Genomic DNA, 15,582 nt, shown 5'->3' on the forward strand with positions numbered 1-15,582 from the left:
CAGTCAACTGTAGTGTCACATCATCTTAATTTGCAAATGGGCTTTCACCCCATTTTGCAGCAAGACTGAGTCAACGCCCCACCTTCAAAAGATGGGGTCCATGTTTCGCCGCAAGCCTTTTGGTTTTTCCGCCGCCATGTGCGCACCAGCCACCACCATAACGGTACGTCACCATGCAAACAAGCAACTTAAGGATCTGTAGCTGTGTATATACTAGCACGTACTATATGTACTTTCTTTTGTGAAACTGTACGTAGATTTATATATAACGTTGTTTACATAGAACAATTGAGAAACCCCCCATGCATATATAAGATGATTGGTGGAGATTGGTTGAGCTTGTTTAATGCTCCAATTAATACACTTAAGCAATTGTAGTAGATGCATATGAACAATGAGGATCCGAGGAATATATACTTAGGGTTTGAAAGAAAAAGAAAAAACAAGTAACAAAACTCCACTTGGCTTAATTTCGTGAATGAAGTTGGATTGAAGAGTCATTACAATCGTTGTTGATGGAGACGACCGGTGGTTGGTCAAAAAGGGCTGGCGTCAGCAGCGCCCTGACCTGCTCATAGGGTCGAGAGGCTTCTGATATCAAGTTGATAGGACAGAAACCGTAAAAGGGAAATATATAACAGAAAGATACATATATAAAGTTACTTCAATATTCATCCCTTTCTCACATCACATTACTAGCTTAATACATGATCGTTGATAGGATAGAAACCGTAAAAGGGAAATAACAGAAAGAGACATAGATAAAGTTACTTCAATATTCATGCCTTTCTCACATCACAATACTAGCTTAATACAAGATCCCGAGTATTTGCATTTAGTACAACGAACTCTCTTAAGGTTCGGATAGGAGCCTAGGAATCCTTCTTGAGCAATATAAACATAACAGCAGTCAGCAGGTAAATGGAAATGACAAAGAAATAACAATACTTCGGCCTTAGCTCTGGGCTATTAGATATTGTAACGGATGGGATGCTGTCATATTGTGCAGTTATTGTTGGGAATCCCACACTTGGTAGGCAGGCCAGCAATCCGGGTTTCACTTGTACGATCAAACGGGACTAAATCTATGATGCACTTGCAGGCTGCCTGGCGGTCAACGGCGGTCTTAACATCTCTGTAGACGGTCTTGACCCCATTGCAGCAAGCTTTAGTCAACTCCCCACGTTTAAAGATGTATGGTCTGCATGCCCACATGGTTTCCTGCACCTGAATAATGTCACAAACGAAGGTTCCCTCTTCAGCCTTGGGCGCAAGAGCTGCCACCATAACCACCACCACCGTGCAAACAAGCAGCTTAAGGAGGAGATGCCCGGAGGGGGTAGCCATAATCGGGTAACGTCGGCCGGCCGTGTTAGACAAATAAGGAATATGGTTGGAGTCCTTGTGTAATTGTATATAATATTATTATTGGAAGAATAAGTCGTCCTACAGCCATCAAGCCGTCCTACAGCCGTCAAGCCGTCCTACAGCCGTCCTACCTTGTCCTACCTACACACTAGGACGGCTACCTTGTCCTACCTACACATTTGTATCATGTATATATATCCTTGTAATCTTGTAGAGAAATAATGAAAAATTAAGCATTCTCTTCCATAAGCATTCTCTTCCATTTGCATTCTCTTCCATAAGCATTCTCTTTCATTTGCATTCTCTTCCATTTTTCCACATTCACGTATCAATAACAAATATATTTTTTAGCCTACATACCTTTTTTTACAGGCCGGAATTAGAATTTACTAGCAGTAAGTAGTAAGTACTACTCTTTTGATGAACTTTAGATTTGAGTATCATCATCTATCATGTTGTTCATATATATAGACACTGACAGACCATATGTGTAAAATAATTGGAGTTTGGTTGAGCATGTTTAATGCTCTAATTAATCTACCTAAGCAATTTAAGTATACGTTCACATGCTGTAATTAATCCACTCGAGCAATTGTAGTAGACGTTCACATGCTGTAAGTAATCCACTCGAGCAATTGTAGTATACTTTGGGAGGATCCGAGGAATTTTGAAAACTTAGGGTGGAATTTTGTTTAGCATGTTAAATGCTTTAATCCACTTGCGCAATTGGTAGTAGAGAAATGCTAACGTCAATTTTCATAAACTATAGACCTCACAGTTCAATGTTAATTTCATTGCTAACATTATAAAATATTATTCCAAATACTGAGGTGGTGAAGAGTCCATGACGAGTCCCACTTTTGAAAATGTTTTCTTAGCATTTCTCTTGGTAGTATTACGAAAACGGAGTTGATTTTAACACAACACTTTATTTTTGACCATCAGAATAAACCAACAAAATGAAAGCAAAATAATAAGATTAAACATTAGGTTTGTAGGAAAATAAAAAGCTGTATACTTATTTCTCCTTTTGCACCAAATTCCGCAAGAACAAGGGCGGCAAACAACCCTGATGGTCCGGTATCCACCACTGCTAGTTTTGGTTTTGTAGCCGTGGGGTGCGTGTATGTCCCTCCGGATCCATTTTTCGTGTTATGTCCACCACCACTAGAAACTGTACCTTGATGTACTTTTTCAAAGTCATGTATTATACTGATCAAATCTCTCCAGATTTTCTCGCTTCAGGCATGTGTTCTACCAGCCCGACTTTCGGCTCCAACTCGGAAATGAAGTGCCAAGTGTGAGGCTCGAGACTCAGAAGTTTGTCGACATCCATTTCCACAATGTATACGAATTTCGGTTCTTTCAGCACATTACTTGCTGGCCAACAAAACCAAAATCAGCACAACTCTTCCTTTACCATTTGAAACAAATTCACAGACGCGACGCGAATCGCCATTTTTCAAATAGGATACCAAACAGACCCTAACTTTCTACCATAAACCAAAACTCAAAACAAAATAACATACCTTCCTTGCATCAAAAGATTTCAGAACCACCGTGAAGGCCTCCGTCGGCAGCATCGAAGGAACCTGAAACGAAAAACAAGAGAGGAACATGAAAAAAGTGAAAACTTGAATAAAAATGCTTAACAAAGAACACAAGTGCTGCCGGATGAAATTACCGGGAAATTCGAGCACTTTGGCAATCTGTTCGAGCAAGCCATCGGAGACGCCGAGAAAGTCCTTTCCGGGGTCCTTGTCGGCGGAGACACCGAGCTTGGACAGCCTCCATATGCCCTTATACTTGTTCTTGACGTCCCCTGCGATTTCTTTGTGCTTCAATTTCAGCAAAGCTTGGAGGTGGAGGGAAGGAGGGACATGGCTTTTCCGCTGTGCTTTGGAGACCGGAGAGTCGAGCACTTTCCTGACCGGTGAGTGGGCTTTTGGTATGGGATAAGGAGGCAAATTTCCAGAGAAACGACACGCCGTTTTGGGTCGCGAATCCTTCATTTTTCAGGCCCAATGGGAGTAGAAGGGCCAAGCTCAATACAACTCGGCGACGCCAACCGAAAATGAGAATTACCAAGATATGGTCCAGTTGTTGGGAATGAATTTTATGCTAGTATTTGATGAATCATATGATAGTGGTTAAGAGAGGCTGGAATGACTCTGTGAGTTCTCCCGGCCTCTAAAATGGTACACTGCCGTGAGCAAACCACCAACTAGTCTATTTTTTCCCTAAAAAAGAAAAGAAAAAAAAGGAAAAATTCTTGTGCAGACAGTTGCTAGGAGACACGCCAACCACACTAACATAGTTTCCGATGGAGGACCGAGCAATAACGTGGCAGACGACATTAATCGAAATGGACCAAAGTTTTGAAATTTTAACTCTTTATATTTAACGAAAACTAATGAAAAAAGCTTAAAAACTTTGAGTTTTAACGATAAGAACAAAATAAAAGGTAAAGTAAACAGTACCATAATTGACCTTTTAAAGTAAAAATATGATTTTTCGTTAAAATGAATATTACCGGAACCTTTTCGTTAAAGTTCCCTTATATTTATCCAAGTTTTCCATCATATAAAGTAGGACCAATAATCTCTGATCATTTTTTTTAGCACCACTATCATTTGTTTATTTCATACAAATACTACTAATGCTGTCAATTTCATGAACGAATTATTTCATCTACAGACTTTACCACAACTGTTTGCTAAAAATAACAATTATTGTCCTAAAAATCCGAGCACAAGAAGGAAACAATCTCAGATTTAGACTACCGCCGGAGCAATGTTTCCGACTTCACCAATTGCCAGCATCTGCATCACGAGACAGATAGAAGTCGTCTGGTCGTACAATGTTGACCTCTTCAAACTCATTGTCATCTGGAGGCCATCAAGTCCAAAGCAAACATAAGATAAAGAACAATACACAAGCTGGTCTTAAAAAAGATGACTAAATCAAAATGGTCCTCAAACAGTATCTGAAATATTCACAATCCAATTCACGACGGGAATGCAGATTCTGCCCTATTTTGTGCCTTTTTCCTCGGGGTTTCAAGATTTCATGCCAATGTAATTCAATAAGCTTTCCATCTGTTCTACATCACCTACATCGGCTACCATTTAATAGGGATGCAGTGTATTTTCATCCATGAATGTATCTCGACAAACAGGTGCTCAGTTTTCAACCCATATCAACCACTAACAACCCCGAGAACAAAGTAGACATGCCAAATATAAGCTTGGAGTTAACTTAAGGTGAGAATTGAAAGAACAAAAGGATGAGAGACTTGCCTTTTCTGAAGGCCAATGCAACAACGGCATCATTTTCAACCTGAAAGGACATAAAAACATCAATGAAGACATCAACGCATTTGGAGCTCAATGGATTAGTATTTAGAATGTCAACGTGATGAAATTTAATCGTCGTATTGAATCTCTTAAGTTCAAGTAGGAGGGAGGAAACTGCAACTTATGTTTCATACCTTCTGATCTGCCAACGTCTTTGAATCCTCCAATACTTCCCCGGTACTGACTAAGATCAAGCGCTGATCATTGACCGGTTGATCAGTAAGATCATGCAATTTCTGCTTAATATCTAAACCTGTCTCAGTTGGTTCACACTGGATAAAGTAAGTTGTCTTACTACGCTTAACACGGATATACATGGCCTGGAAAACATACACATAAACAAATCAGACATACATTTATTTCCTTTCCGTTAATGATAAAAGAGACATTGAAACCACTAATCTTTTCTTAGTCTTGTATTCCGTACAAATTTCTTAAATATGCAACTGCTAAAATGAACAACATATCATAGTCGAAGAACAAGACCTACAGTGACCTAAAATACAGGCCACACACAATTTCAATCCCCTTTTTTTCAAGTACTAGACGCACTCTGATCAAAGAAATCACAATAAATAGGTTGAATCTCCATGCACAAATATGACCAAAACGCAACTTAGCATCAAATCCATATCCCAAACTTTAAGGCTTCAGATATGGACACCTATATTTTTGGTAGTCTTATTTCGAATTGTGTTCTAAAACCTCATATTTTGCTCTCAATTTGGTCTTTTGTGAAAGGAAAGCTTCAATATGCCCCCAAAGCAGTTTCAAGAAGTTCACTTGTGTAACCAGCACCCGATAACATGGCTTTACACATGAAATTACTTAAAGAAGGACACTGCATCATGTTCCATAAGTTGCCTACATTTGCTCCCTATAACCGGAGGAGTCACTGTTCCAAGTTCCAACCTTGTATTAATCAATATGAATAACCAATTGAGTTTCGACTAGATGATCAAAAAACAAACCCCTGAGTTTCTTTAAGCACAATTTCCTTACAAAATAATGATTCTGTTTGCAGGATTTATTCATTCCTTCGTTAACTTAATGTACTCATCGACATGTGCCAACAATTACAATGTAACAAAACGAAAGAGTTAGGGAGGATCATGAATGTACCCACCATTCTTCAACTCTGAACCGAATACGCGCAGGAATCAGTATTTCTCAGCTTAATAGTCTGCCAAAAAAAAATCCTGTTAGAAATACATGACACTTCAATGTTATGCATCACGAAAATGCTACCATGCTCCGGTGCATAAACTACAAAATCCATATGCATCAACCACAAATCAAACAATTCAACAACGAAGTTAGTTAATTTATTTCATAATTCTTCAATGGCAATTTAACCCTACTAGTTTTTCAGTAAATCAGAAAATGGGCAACCCTTAATTTCACCCAACAGTCTACAGAAATACCAAAGTTTTCTTCTTTATTTATAAAAAAAAAAATCATCTGGACATCAGCTGTTACTTTGACAATAAAATTTAATCTATGAATTGTTTGCAGTTCAGATATAAGCAACCTGGGAGCGGTGAGGTGATATGCCGGCCAAAATCTGCGCGCGGAAATCAACCTGAGCCTCTTTCTTCCGCCGTCCCTGCGCGCGAATCAGGTTTCTGCAACTCAGACTTACCCCTCCGCCGGTCAGGGCGATTTCTCCGGTTGAGAGGCTGAGTATTGCGGGAGTGGTAGCGGCAGGTGCTAGCTCACGCGCTGGAGAAAACAAAATATTTCTTTGACCGCAACACCACTGATATTCAGCGAATTCAACCAAAATTATACAAAGGATATTCTGCGATTTGCCCTCCACTTGTAACCCATTGGCGATTTGGCCCCTTATAAGTTTATTTTAATCAATTGCCTCCTTAATTTTAATTTATCTCTTGTCATCGTTATTTTCTAAAACAATGATATATTTTAGACTAAATGAGTTGGTGTTAAATTAGCTACGAACTTGTTATTTACCATATTCGATCTCATAACTTTCTCGTACAAGTGACAAAAAATATTGCTACTTGGTATTAGTGTTTAGCGGTATTCCTCTTCATTTGTAAGTGAGAGGTCTTAGGTTCGATTCTCGCCAAATGTGAATTTGAACCACATTATACCAGCCCATTCTGAGGCTAAACTCACCCCTTCCCTTTTAGTATAGATAATATCATTTGTTCAAAAAAAAAAAATAACAAAAAATATTACTAGACCTAACCCTTGAAAAGCTGATGTCTTGACCACGGCATTCCATCCTTCCAGGGACCAAGCAGACTCAAAAAGACATTTTAGCCTTCTCTGACTACCACCGTACGATTCACCAGCACTAGAATCTAACTCAAAATGTACCGTATGAAATACAGGTCTGAAATGCATTCTCAACTATGGACCACTCCTTAGTGTTTGACCCTTTAAAAGTTCATTTTAATCTATTTTACCCTTTAATTTTTATAAATTTTGAACTCTCTTGTCATCATATTTTAACTACATTTTATTCTACATTTTGTTAAAATTTATCAAAGAAACAAAATTAACAAATAAACTTAAAAATGGATCCATCATGCCGGAGGAACGGAAACCAGTCAACCACACTCGCTGCGTGCGACATTAACTCCAACAACCTTTGTAGCCTGTCCCTCCCTGCAAAGGTGGCCTTTACAAGCGCCTTGTTATCTCCGCTTCTCGTTAGGGCTTTCCTTTCCACATCTTCCCCTAGACTTCACCGCACCTGATCTCGCCTCTTCCTCGCCACCGCCGATATGGGCAACACATCCTCGATGCTCACACAGTACGATATCGAAGAAGTCCAGGACCACTGTAACAACACATGTAAACAATTTTTCATTTTTTTTTTTAATGTTTCTGAGCTGTTTGGTTTGATTTGATTTGATTCGATTTCGATTCGATTCGATTTGTGCGTTTCGTTTTCAAGTTTCGCAGCAGGAGATAGTTTCTCTGTACCAGCGGTTCTGCCAGCTCGATCGCAGCGGCGGAGGTTTCATCTCCGCCGATGAGTTCTTGTCCGTTCCCGAATTCGCCGTCAATCCTCTCTCTCAGGTAGTCTCTCTTTCTCACTCTCAAAGATTGAGGCTTTAATTTAATTTTTCACATTTTTTTAATACAAATTTATTAATATTCATATTTCAGAGATTGCTGAAGATATTGGATGGATTGAACTTTAAGGAATTCGTATTATTCTTATCAGCATTCAGTTCTCGTGCAAGCTTGCAGCAGAAAATCGAGTGTAAGAATTTCGCCATTTGTAGTTTTAATATTAGAAGTATATGTTGGCTTCTATGAGCTTGTTTGATTTGTTGGTCTTGTTTCTGAGTTGCAGTTTGGGGTGTGTATCTGTTTTGCAGTTATTTTTAAGGTATATGATTCAGACGGCAATGGGAAAGTCGCATTCAGCGACATGTTGGATGTTTTGCGGGATTTGACGGGGCAGTTCATATCTGAGCAACAGAGGGAGGTTGGTTCTCTTACAATCCATGTTAAAGTTTGAATCTTTGAATGGAAAATTACTAACTTTATGTAATTCATGTTAACATCGAGTTCTCAGTAATTACACACGGGTGCTTAAGCACATTTCACAAAATTGTGTTATCCAATTATGAACCTTTCTTTGTAAACTCTGGAGTATTTTGCATTGGGCTTGGGAGCGAGGCAGAGTTCTCTAATTATGCAACAAGTCCATATGTTGAAAAAAAAAAAAAAAAATCTCTCTGTGAAGTATATATTGCCCAAGCTTTTCTCATCGTGAATATGTTTATGCGGACTATGTTCAGTTACCTGGTATACAGGTATTCAGTGTATTCACCATCTGTTAAAGTTACTGATCAAAATATAATCTGGTTTTTCATCTAGGATTCGGGTTTTCCAAATGACTATGCATTGGTTTTCTTACTAAAAAAGAGGACTTTTGATTGAAAACTCAACTTCAGCTTCTCTTTTATACAAGATTAATGGAATTATCTGTTCTGGGACTGTGAGCTACCAAGTCTGTTAAGTTTCCTTTTTGTGTATTTGATATTTTGTGTATCGGTTTTATTTTTCTACAGCAAGTATTGACGCATGTCCTTGAGGAATCAGGCTACACAAGGGATTCATTGTTAAGCATATCGGACTTTGTGAAGGTACCACAACATAATGAGTTCTCTGTTGTAGTTGATGGACGTTATTATATATATAACTGGTCTGGCCATTCCCTTGTATGATTTTTATCACTTTGCTTAGCTTGTTTCAACTTTAGTGATTGTGTTATGAATTTTGGATCTTCGTTTTGGTATAACTTTGTTCGGCATTGCCCTTCCTAATCATGCCATAGAGGTCAATGAGATTTTCTCTGATTAGTATAATTTTGTTTGCCTTTTGGAAACCATACCTTACAGTGTTCATGTGTCCGTGGATTGAATGAAGGAAAGAGAATGTCAATTTTTCATTTCATCGACCTGCATGGATTTCAACTTTCAAGGATATAGCATTGACTTTTTACTTTTTATTCGGCGTAGAAGTAATAGCTTCATTTTCCTTATCGGAATGGAGGCCCTCTGAAATTTTTCCGAAGTTCTTAAGTTATCATTGTCAAAGTCACACTATTGTTGGGTCCAGCATATATGTGATATAGGCTAGCGCTGTGATAGAACGGCTTGAAGGTTTAACATCTCAAGCAGTTGAGGTGTTTTGCTTCCCTTCTGGTTTGCCTTTCTTTGAACATGCTGTACTCTTCTTGATATACTGAAGAGTGTAAAACAACTTAATTGTCTATTTGTTCCTGGTTCTTCTCTAATCAGATTAGTTAATACTTTCGCAAACATTCTTGATATACTGAAGAGTGTAAAACAACTTAATTGTCTATTTGTTCCTGGTTCTTCTCTAATCAGATTAGTTAATACTTTCGCAAACATTACTTGAATAATCATACGTGCTTTGAATTTCAGTTTAGCTTATCAAATTTGTAGAAAGCACTATATGTATGCCGAAAATAAGAAAGTGATGTCAAATATTTCTTCCTCATTGTGTACAGACTCTTGGCAACTCTGATTTGAAGATGGAGGTCGAGGTTCCCGTGGATTGAAATGAGATTGACGAATCTCGGAGCTAGGTTTCTCGGGGTCAAAAGCAGTGGCACAACAAGCTCTCTTATCTATTGCATGGCTTTGAGCCTTCGAGCAACAAGAATTATGGAGTAGATCAGATGGAAACGATTTGTCGCCAGTTCTGCATGTTATAACGTAATTTATATACAGCTTCGGTTCATATACGAGTGTTATCAGCTTCGCTTATTGGAGTATTTGGGTCTTACGAGTATCTAAGAATACCAGGGCTAACGATCATGTCAGTGTGTTATCTTTTTCCAGATGCATCTTGCACGGCACCGGTGTTCAATCCACCATTCATTATAACTAGCTAACCGTGCTCATACTCTTCACCTACATCCGTCGTCGATTTTAGTTTGTGTTTGACATTAGTTCACATGTCCCTTCAGATCTTCTTGTTCTTGAATGATCTCTGCTTGTGCATCCTATTCGTTCGTTTAGGCTGGGGTTTTTAGCTAAATAGTCCTTGAAATTAGTATATTTCTTTGAGACTAAACTATAATGATCGATAGAAACAACGGTTTCTGAGCTTGTCTATCATGTATCATGTTCGTATTTCTCTGAAAAATTCATCAATTATTCATGTAGCACCGTTTAGGCCCCATAAATCCAATCATATAGTGACATGTGAATTAATCATATATATTTTTTCATTTTCTTAATTATAAAAAAAAAATAGTTTAAGTGGATTAACGACATGTGCTAGGGTGCTGACATTTTTGGTCTGGGTTTACTCCGCAGATAAAGATGATGATTTTTTTTTTAAGTTCTCATTTTTGGTTTTATATATTATGAAAAGGAAAAAAAATATGGTTAATTCAAATGTCACTATATGCTTAGACCTGTGTACTCATGCGACAGTCACATCATCACATTAATAGAATAATTGATTGATGTTTTACGGAAACTATTTTACGATTTTTTATTATTAAGATAAAGTTAAAGAGTTATGCTAATTTCAAATACAATTTTAACTAAAAAGCCTTACACTTCCTAAACTAAGACATGCATTTGCAAACAGTACTAATCTGTGAAATAGTCAGTGTACTTTGTCTGGACTGGGGCCGGCTGGACTGGACTGAATCGGAGCTGACCACCCGCCCCACCATACCCCCACCTTATTTATTGCCATCATTTTTCTTTGTATTTTGTCGTCCATTCATGAAGATGTCATGCACGCTTTTGTTTCTTTGTTCATTACTTTTTTCTATTTAAAAAAAAATAAAATGATAGTGTTACTCAAGCACCCGTTTCTACCTCTACACATCTTGTTCATTTATAGCTATTAATTTTTTTTAATTCATTTGATCTGACAGTAAAAAATTTAAAAAGATACGTAAATAAAATTAAATGTGTGATTGGCACTGCCATTTTAAAATTATGAACCCATCCTGTCCTTGACGAGAACATGATGCAAGCATGAATCATGGATGTGTCATGTGGATAACCCACAAATTCAAAATTACAAGCAAATAATGGACCACATGGAAGCTTTTTCTTATATAATTTAATTTCCCTTTTAATTATTTTGGACTAAATTTGTGCAAGCCATTTATGCATTGTCTGCCCACACGCAAAAAATAAAGAAACTTACATGCACTTTGCGGAAATTTACGCACAATGCTGTGTTAGAAAGTTATTGTATTATTATTTCAGATGTCAATATGATCAAGTGCGTGTAAGTCATTTCTTTTAAAAATAAAAATAAAAATGGGAAATTTAGTATAGTTGACCACATGCACAGAGATAGGGTATTACCCAGTAAAAGAATAAATAGAATTGACTTGGATATCGACCCCTTAACGTCCCAATCCCCATCTCGAGTCTCTATATAAATATCATGTGGTCGGCTGCTTCTCAAAATATAAATATTTCAGGTGGTCGGTGTATACTGGGCAATATCTAGGACCCTGCTGCCATCTTGTACAATTTGTAGCCGTTGAACGAGCTACTAACGACTTTTTGAAATATCAGACGGACCCTTTAAAAACGGTAGCGGGAGAAAAGGAAGAGAAGGGGTCCCGCATCGCAATGATTAACAAAAATTAATCTGGATTAAGATTTTAGATTATTAGTCTATTGAGACAGCGATCGAAAGTTCTGGGAAGCTCGAATCGCCGGGAGAGAAGGTAAAACGACATCGTTTCTGGTTTGATCTGTTTGGTTGATCGGAAAGAAGAGAGATTTTGTGTTTGCCGATGTTGTCGTATGATTTACCTCCGTGGAAACAAAGGCTAGCTAGGACAGTTATGTTTAACCCTTATTCAATGCTTTCTGTTTCAGAATATGTCCGAATGAATGCTTCTGCTCATGCTGCTGTTTTATAAGGAAGGCAAATAACAAGGATTCAATTTTTGGTAATTTTTTTTTATTTTTATTTTTTTTTTACGTTAGCCTTCTTTTGTACTTGCATTAAATCCTATTTGCGTGCATGCTGTTAATCTGGACAAGAATGAAGAACCTAATTGAACCTGGGAAGCTCCAACCATTAAGCATTCGCGGCGTTTCGTTGAAGTTCCTCGTTTTCTCATTGATTGCAGATAAAAAGAAGGTGGACTTGTTTTATGCTTGTTCCTTAACAGAAAAGCGCGGATAGAGAATTCTCCGTTTCCGGCTTCTGTCTTAATTCGTTGTTCTGCAGAAACAAGTTTCATGTAATTTGTTTTTATTTATTTGTTTTCCCATTCTTCGTGTTTGTGTTCTTTCTTTTTCGATGTTGTGGAAGAAGTAATTTTGACACGGTTGGTTCTTTCCGCAGTGATTTTCTCAACTGAGTTTGGCTCCGAGGATCAAGTTTTCGCCTCTTGCGCAGCAATCAGGTAATGTGACTTTGCTTCTCGGTTCCTTTGTATGTGTTGTTTCTGTGGTTTTCAATTTCTTGTTAGAATATGAGTATGATTGAGAGTGCTAGAAACTGGCTGTAGTGTTTTAAATTGGTATGGAAACGTCTTGTTGAAGAGTTTAAAGTTGTCGGGATTGAAACTTTAATTAAATCTTGATACTTAGCACTCATAGTTGGATTGGAATTGTGTCTCTGTTTCCTATGCTGATTTTAATACAGAATCACAAGGATTGTTTCAATATAAATAGTGGCCTCTGCTCTTACAAAACGTATGCTCAATATTGTCTTCTTCTTTTACTGCTTGTACGGGTTAGTTTGTTGTTGTGTTCATCGAATTTATTACTTGTATAATTTTGTGGTTCGTGAGCTGAATTTCTTCACTTACGTTTTTGAATAGTTTAGTTTTACATTTCTTAGGAACCTTAAATGGAGTTTAAATTTGTTACTGTCTATGTGAATTTGAAGTAAATACTGATGATTTTGAATAGCTTTTTTTCTTTCTGGAAGTCAGATTTTTGCCATATAACTGAGATGGCGGAGGGTAGTGTGCCTTGTGGGATGCCTGAAACTGATATTACAACGCTAACTGAAGCGCTTAGAGCACAGCAGCAACTGCTGCAAAAGCTTTACTATGATCTGGATCAGGAAAGAGAAGCATCATCTACTGCAGCTGATGAAGCTCTATCCATGATATTGCGTTTGCAAGGAGAAAAGTCCGCCATGAAGATGGAAGCGAGTCAATACAAGAGATTGGCGGAGGAAAAGATCTGTCATTCCGAGGAAGCTCTTGCCATTTTCGAAGATCTCATTTATCAGAAAGAAATGGAAATTGCTTCGCTTGAGTTCCAACTTCAGGCTTATAGGCACAAGCTTTTAAGCATGGGATGCAGCACGGAGTTAGGCGCTGGTGAAAATGTATATCCGGAGAATTTGTTGTTTCAAAGGAATGATTTTGGAAGTGGGGAATCAGGTGTTAATGGGATGATTAGAAGAATAAACTCTCGAGGCGATTTTGGCAGTGGGGAAACAGGTGCTAGCGGGGCTATTAGAAGAATCAACTCTCTACCTCCAATTGAGCTCAAGGAATTGCTCAAACAGAAAAGCACTATGGAAAGAGAAAGAGATAAAGAAAGAGAACGAGATAGAGACAGACCAATGATCCCCAAACCCGAACCTGCTACAAAAATACACGAGAAGAAGGTGGAGCAGGAAGTCAATGTCCAGAGCCTAGATGTAGAGAAGAAATCTCCAAATGATGCAGGCGGGAACATGAATACAATATGGGAGCAGATTAAGAAGTTAGATGCGCGAGTGAAAGAGATATCCGATTATAAAGATTATGGTAGGGGAAAATCTGTACTCTTGAAGGGTCCTCCATCTAGGACTAGTTCATTGCCTCCAATTCCGAAGACTTGCACAACCCCAAAAAATGAACCTGACAGTGAAGAAATTATTGCTAGTTTGGATCAACTTAAGCAGAGTGAGAATCTACAGGGAAGGGAACCGATTGTTAGCCCTTCGTGCTCCTCAAGCATCCATGATGTCTTTGAAGTCCCACAAAGTTATGAAAACAGTAAAGCTGGTGAAGGAGAGAAGAAAGAACCTAGTACATTGATTGTGAGGCTTGGTAAGCCGGATTTGGTGATGGATGAGACGACAGAAGCATATGTTAGAGATGAAACGGATAGGGTAAAGAAAATGTTGCATACCAAGAAGCAGGAGAACAAAATACCTAAACCAAGAAATGTGATAAGTAGTGCTGACTCGAATGTGAGGGAGACAGCGGTGAGTGGTGGGGTTACTGAATCTCAGCAAGCGAAATTTCAACAGTTGTGGAGGAGAATAGAGCGGCTCGAGGGAGAAAGGAATAATATAAGGCAAGAAATTAGTCATGCGGGCGAAGAGGAGTTGAAGCTGTTCCAGGAGATACACGAGCATCTTAATTTAATACAGTCTGAAATGCGTAGTTGGAAGCCTAAGAAACCCCGTCCCCAGGATGATAAGCCCTTGCACAATGTTATGGAGGTATGATTTTCTTGCGTTTTCCTTTAAGCGTGAATCTTGTTCGCCTTGAATGCAGAGGTTGACGACTTATTTCCATTTCTCTTTTTATTGAACAGGCAATGCTGCACTTTTGGCTTTGATCAAGATCCAGCGATGCAGATGAACTTCATGCATCATCGGTTTTGAACGTGCTATGCAAAAAAGGTTCCGTAACGAGTATCCTGACTTTTTCTTCTCCAGTGATTGGTGTGAACATATTCTCTGATTTGGTTTTGGCAGCTCCTAATACATATAACATACACAATGAAATTTTTTGAATCTGTATATTAATCTTACCAAAAAAAAAAAATGTCTTCTTAGGATTGTACGATGGATGCATTCGTGTACATTTTGTGATTTTGAAATTGAGAGGCCGGTTGTAAGTGATATACATACGGAAGGAGTGCTTTCTAAACATACATACCGTGCTTTACATTTTCGATTCCTTATAGAAAAAGTATATGATATGTTCAACTTTTGAGCATAACTAAATTAAACTTCTGTATTACCATAAACCATATGACATTTTCCGTCCATAGCGGAAAGAGATGACAAAAAGGTATAGAAATCTAGTATATCTGGAGAAATCTAATGCAGGAGGTGCTTTCTCATGAGGACCAAGAACTCAGGAAAAAGGGTTTACCCATAGTCCATTTTTTTTTTTTTTTTTTTTGGAAACCTCAACGATATGAGGAAAATTTTATTGATAACGAAAAAAGAAGTTACACCTAATTGCCGCGTTGGGGGGGGGACATAAACCTTACCCCTCATAAAGAGAGCTACTAGACCCACCCCATTGTCTTATTTTCCCACCCACCTTATAAAGTTAAAAAATTAAAATGTTATTTCCCCACCCACTATTATTCCCAAAATAACC

The 15,582-nt window shown here is 38.2% G+C and overlaps 5 protein-coding genes across 14 annotated transcripts; 2 read left to right on the forward strand and 3 right to left on the reverse strand.

Annotated features, from left to right (window-relative positions):
• Positions 1-996: 996 nt before the first annotated feature.
• Positions 997-1,347, reverse strand: LOC137737874 (non-specific lipid-transfer protein P3-like). The gene has a single exon (XM_068477486.1). The coding sequence runs from the start codon at positions 1,345-1,347 to the stop codon at positions 997-999; it is 351 nt and encodes a 116-aa protein (XP_068333587.1).
• A 930-nt stretch (positions 1,348-2,277) lies between these two features.
• On the reverse strand, positions 2,278-3,452 carry LOC148690898 (uncharacterized). Its single transcript, XM_088686812.1, has 3 exons — positions 3,053-3,452; positions 2,898-2,960; positions 2,278-2,748 (listed from the first exon to the last, which is right to left on the reverse strand). Exons 1-2 carry the CDS (start codon positions 3,378-3,380, stop codon positions 2,908-2,910), a joined length of 381 nt encoding a protein of 126 aa, XP_088542938.1. The 5' UTR covers positions 3,381-3,452; the 3' UTR covers positions 2,278-2,748; positions 2,898-2,907.
• Positions 3,453-3,908: 456 nt separating this feature from the next.
• Positions 3,909-6,482, reverse strand: LOC137738809 (uncharacterized). The gene is made up of 5 exons (XM_068478285.2): positions 6,256-6,482; positions 5,851-5,907; positions 4,859-5,044; positions 4,668-4,707; positions 3,909-4,256 (listed from the first exon to the last, which is right to left on the reverse strand). Exons 2-5 carry the CDS (start codon positions 5,851-5,853, stop codon positions 4,174-4,176), a joined length of 312 nt encoding a protein of 103 aa, XP_068334386.2. The 5' UTR covers positions 5,854-5,907; positions 6,256-6,482; the 3' UTR covers positions 3,909-4,173.
• Positions 6,483-7,251: 769 nt separating this feature from the next.
• On the forward strand, positions 7,252-10,360 carry LOC137715050 (uncharacterized). 3 transcript variants are annotated; one of them, XM_088685104.1, is made up of 6 exons: positions 7,252-7,550; positions 7,654-7,778; positions 7,881-7,965; positions 8,084-8,193; positions 8,783-8,916; positions 9,748-10,360. In XM_088685104.1, coding segments are annotated over exons 1-6 (525 nt in total). In that variant the 5' UTR covers positions 7,252-7,480; the 3' UTR covers positions 9,749-10,360. The 3 variants fall into 3 exon arrangements, with proteins under 3 accessions (XP_088541230.1, XP_088541229.1, XP_068310373.2); XM_088685103.1 differs by having other exon boundaries at positions 7,257-7,550; positions 7,869-7,965; XM_068454272.2 differs by having other exon boundaries at positions 7,264-7,550; positions 7,869-7,965; positions 8,783-8,857.
• Positions 10,361-11,752: 1,392 nt separating this feature from the next.
• Positions 11,753-15,124, forward strand: LOC137737683 (uncharacterized). 8 transcript variants are annotated; one of them, XM_088685266.1, is made up of 6 exons: positions 11,753-11,949; positions 12,104-12,177; positions 12,361-12,474; positions 12,579-12,639; positions 13,174-14,687; positions 14,783-15,124. In XM_088685266.1, exons 5-6 carry the CDS (start codon positions 13,194-13,196, stop codon positions 14,804-14,806), a joined length of 1,518 nt encoding a protein of 505 aa, XP_088541392.1. In that variant the 5' UTR covers positions 11,753-11,949; positions 12,104-12,177; positions 12,361-12,474; positions 12,579-12,639; positions 13,174-13,193; the 3' UTR covers positions 14,807-15,124. The 8 variants fall into 8 exon arrangements, with proteins under 8 accessions (XP_088541392.1, XP_088541391.1, XP_088541390.1 ...); XM_088685265.1 differs by having other exon boundaries at positions 11,827-11,949; positions 12,272-12,474; positions 13,170-14,687; XM_088685264.1 differs by having other exon boundaries at positions 11,827-11,949; positions 12,272-12,474.
• Positions 15,125-15,582: the final 458 nt, after the last annotated feature.

The sequence above is a fragment of the Pyrus communis genome, chromosome 15, assembly GCF_041283825.1.
Source record: "Pyrus communis isolate YQ-2024b chromosome 15, ASM4128382v1, whole genome shotgun sequence".
In the NCBI taxonomy this organism is placed as follows: Eukaryota; Viridiplantae; Streptophyta; class Magnoliopsida; order Rosales; family Rosaceae; genus Pyrus; species Pyrus communis.

What these genes read in the sequence shown, in the direction of transcription:
- LOC137737874 (XM_068477486.1), bottom strand. Translation starts at nt 1,347, where the DNA reads ATGGCTACCCCCTCCGGGCATCTCCTCCTTAAGCTGCTTGTTTGCACG.
- LOC148690898 (XM_088686812.1), bottom strand. Translation starts at nt 3,380, where the DNA reads ATGAAGGATTCGCGACCCAAAACGGCGTGTCGTTTCTCTGGAAATTTG. An exon ending in CAAAGTGCTCGAATTTCCCG is followed by an intron (nt 2,961 to 3,052) that starts GTAATTTCATCC and finishes TTTTCGTTTCAG; the next exon opens with GTTCCTTCGATGCTGCCGAC.
- LOC137738809 (XM_068478285.2), bottom strand. An exon ending in AGACGTTGGCAGATCAGAAG is followed by an intron (nt 4,708 to 4,858) that starts GTATGAAACATA and finishes ATGTCCTTTCAG; the next exon opens with GTTGAAAATGATGCCGTTGT. An exon ending in TGCATTGGCCTTCAGAAAAG is followed by an intron (nt 4,257 to 4,667) that starts GCAAGTCTCTCA and finishes GATGGCCTCCAG; the next exon opens with ATGACAATGAGTTTGAAGAG.
- LOC137715050 (XM_088685103.1), top strand. Translation starts at nt 7,481, where the DNA reads ATGGGCAACACATCCTCGATGCTCACACAGTACGATATCGAAGAAGTC. An exon ending in CCGTCAATCCTCTCTCTCAG is followed by an intron (nt 7,779 to 7,868) that starts GTAGTCTCTCTT and finishes TTCATATTTCAG; the next exon opens with AGATTGCTGAAGATATTGGA. An exon ending in TATCTGAGCAACAGAGGGAG is followed by an intron (nt 8,194 to 8,782) that starts GTTGGTTCTCTT and finishes ATTTTTCTACAG; the next exon opens with CAAGTATTGACGCATGTCCT.
- LOC137737683 (XM_088685266.1), top strand. Translation starts at nt 13,194, where the DNA reads ATGGCGGAGGGTAGTGTGCCTTGTGGGATGCCTGAAACTGATATTACA. An exon ending in CCTTGCACAATGTTATGGAG is followed by an intron (nt 14,688 to 14,782) that starts GTATGATTTTCT and finishes TTTATTGAACAG; the next exon opens with GCAATGCTGCACTTTTGGCT.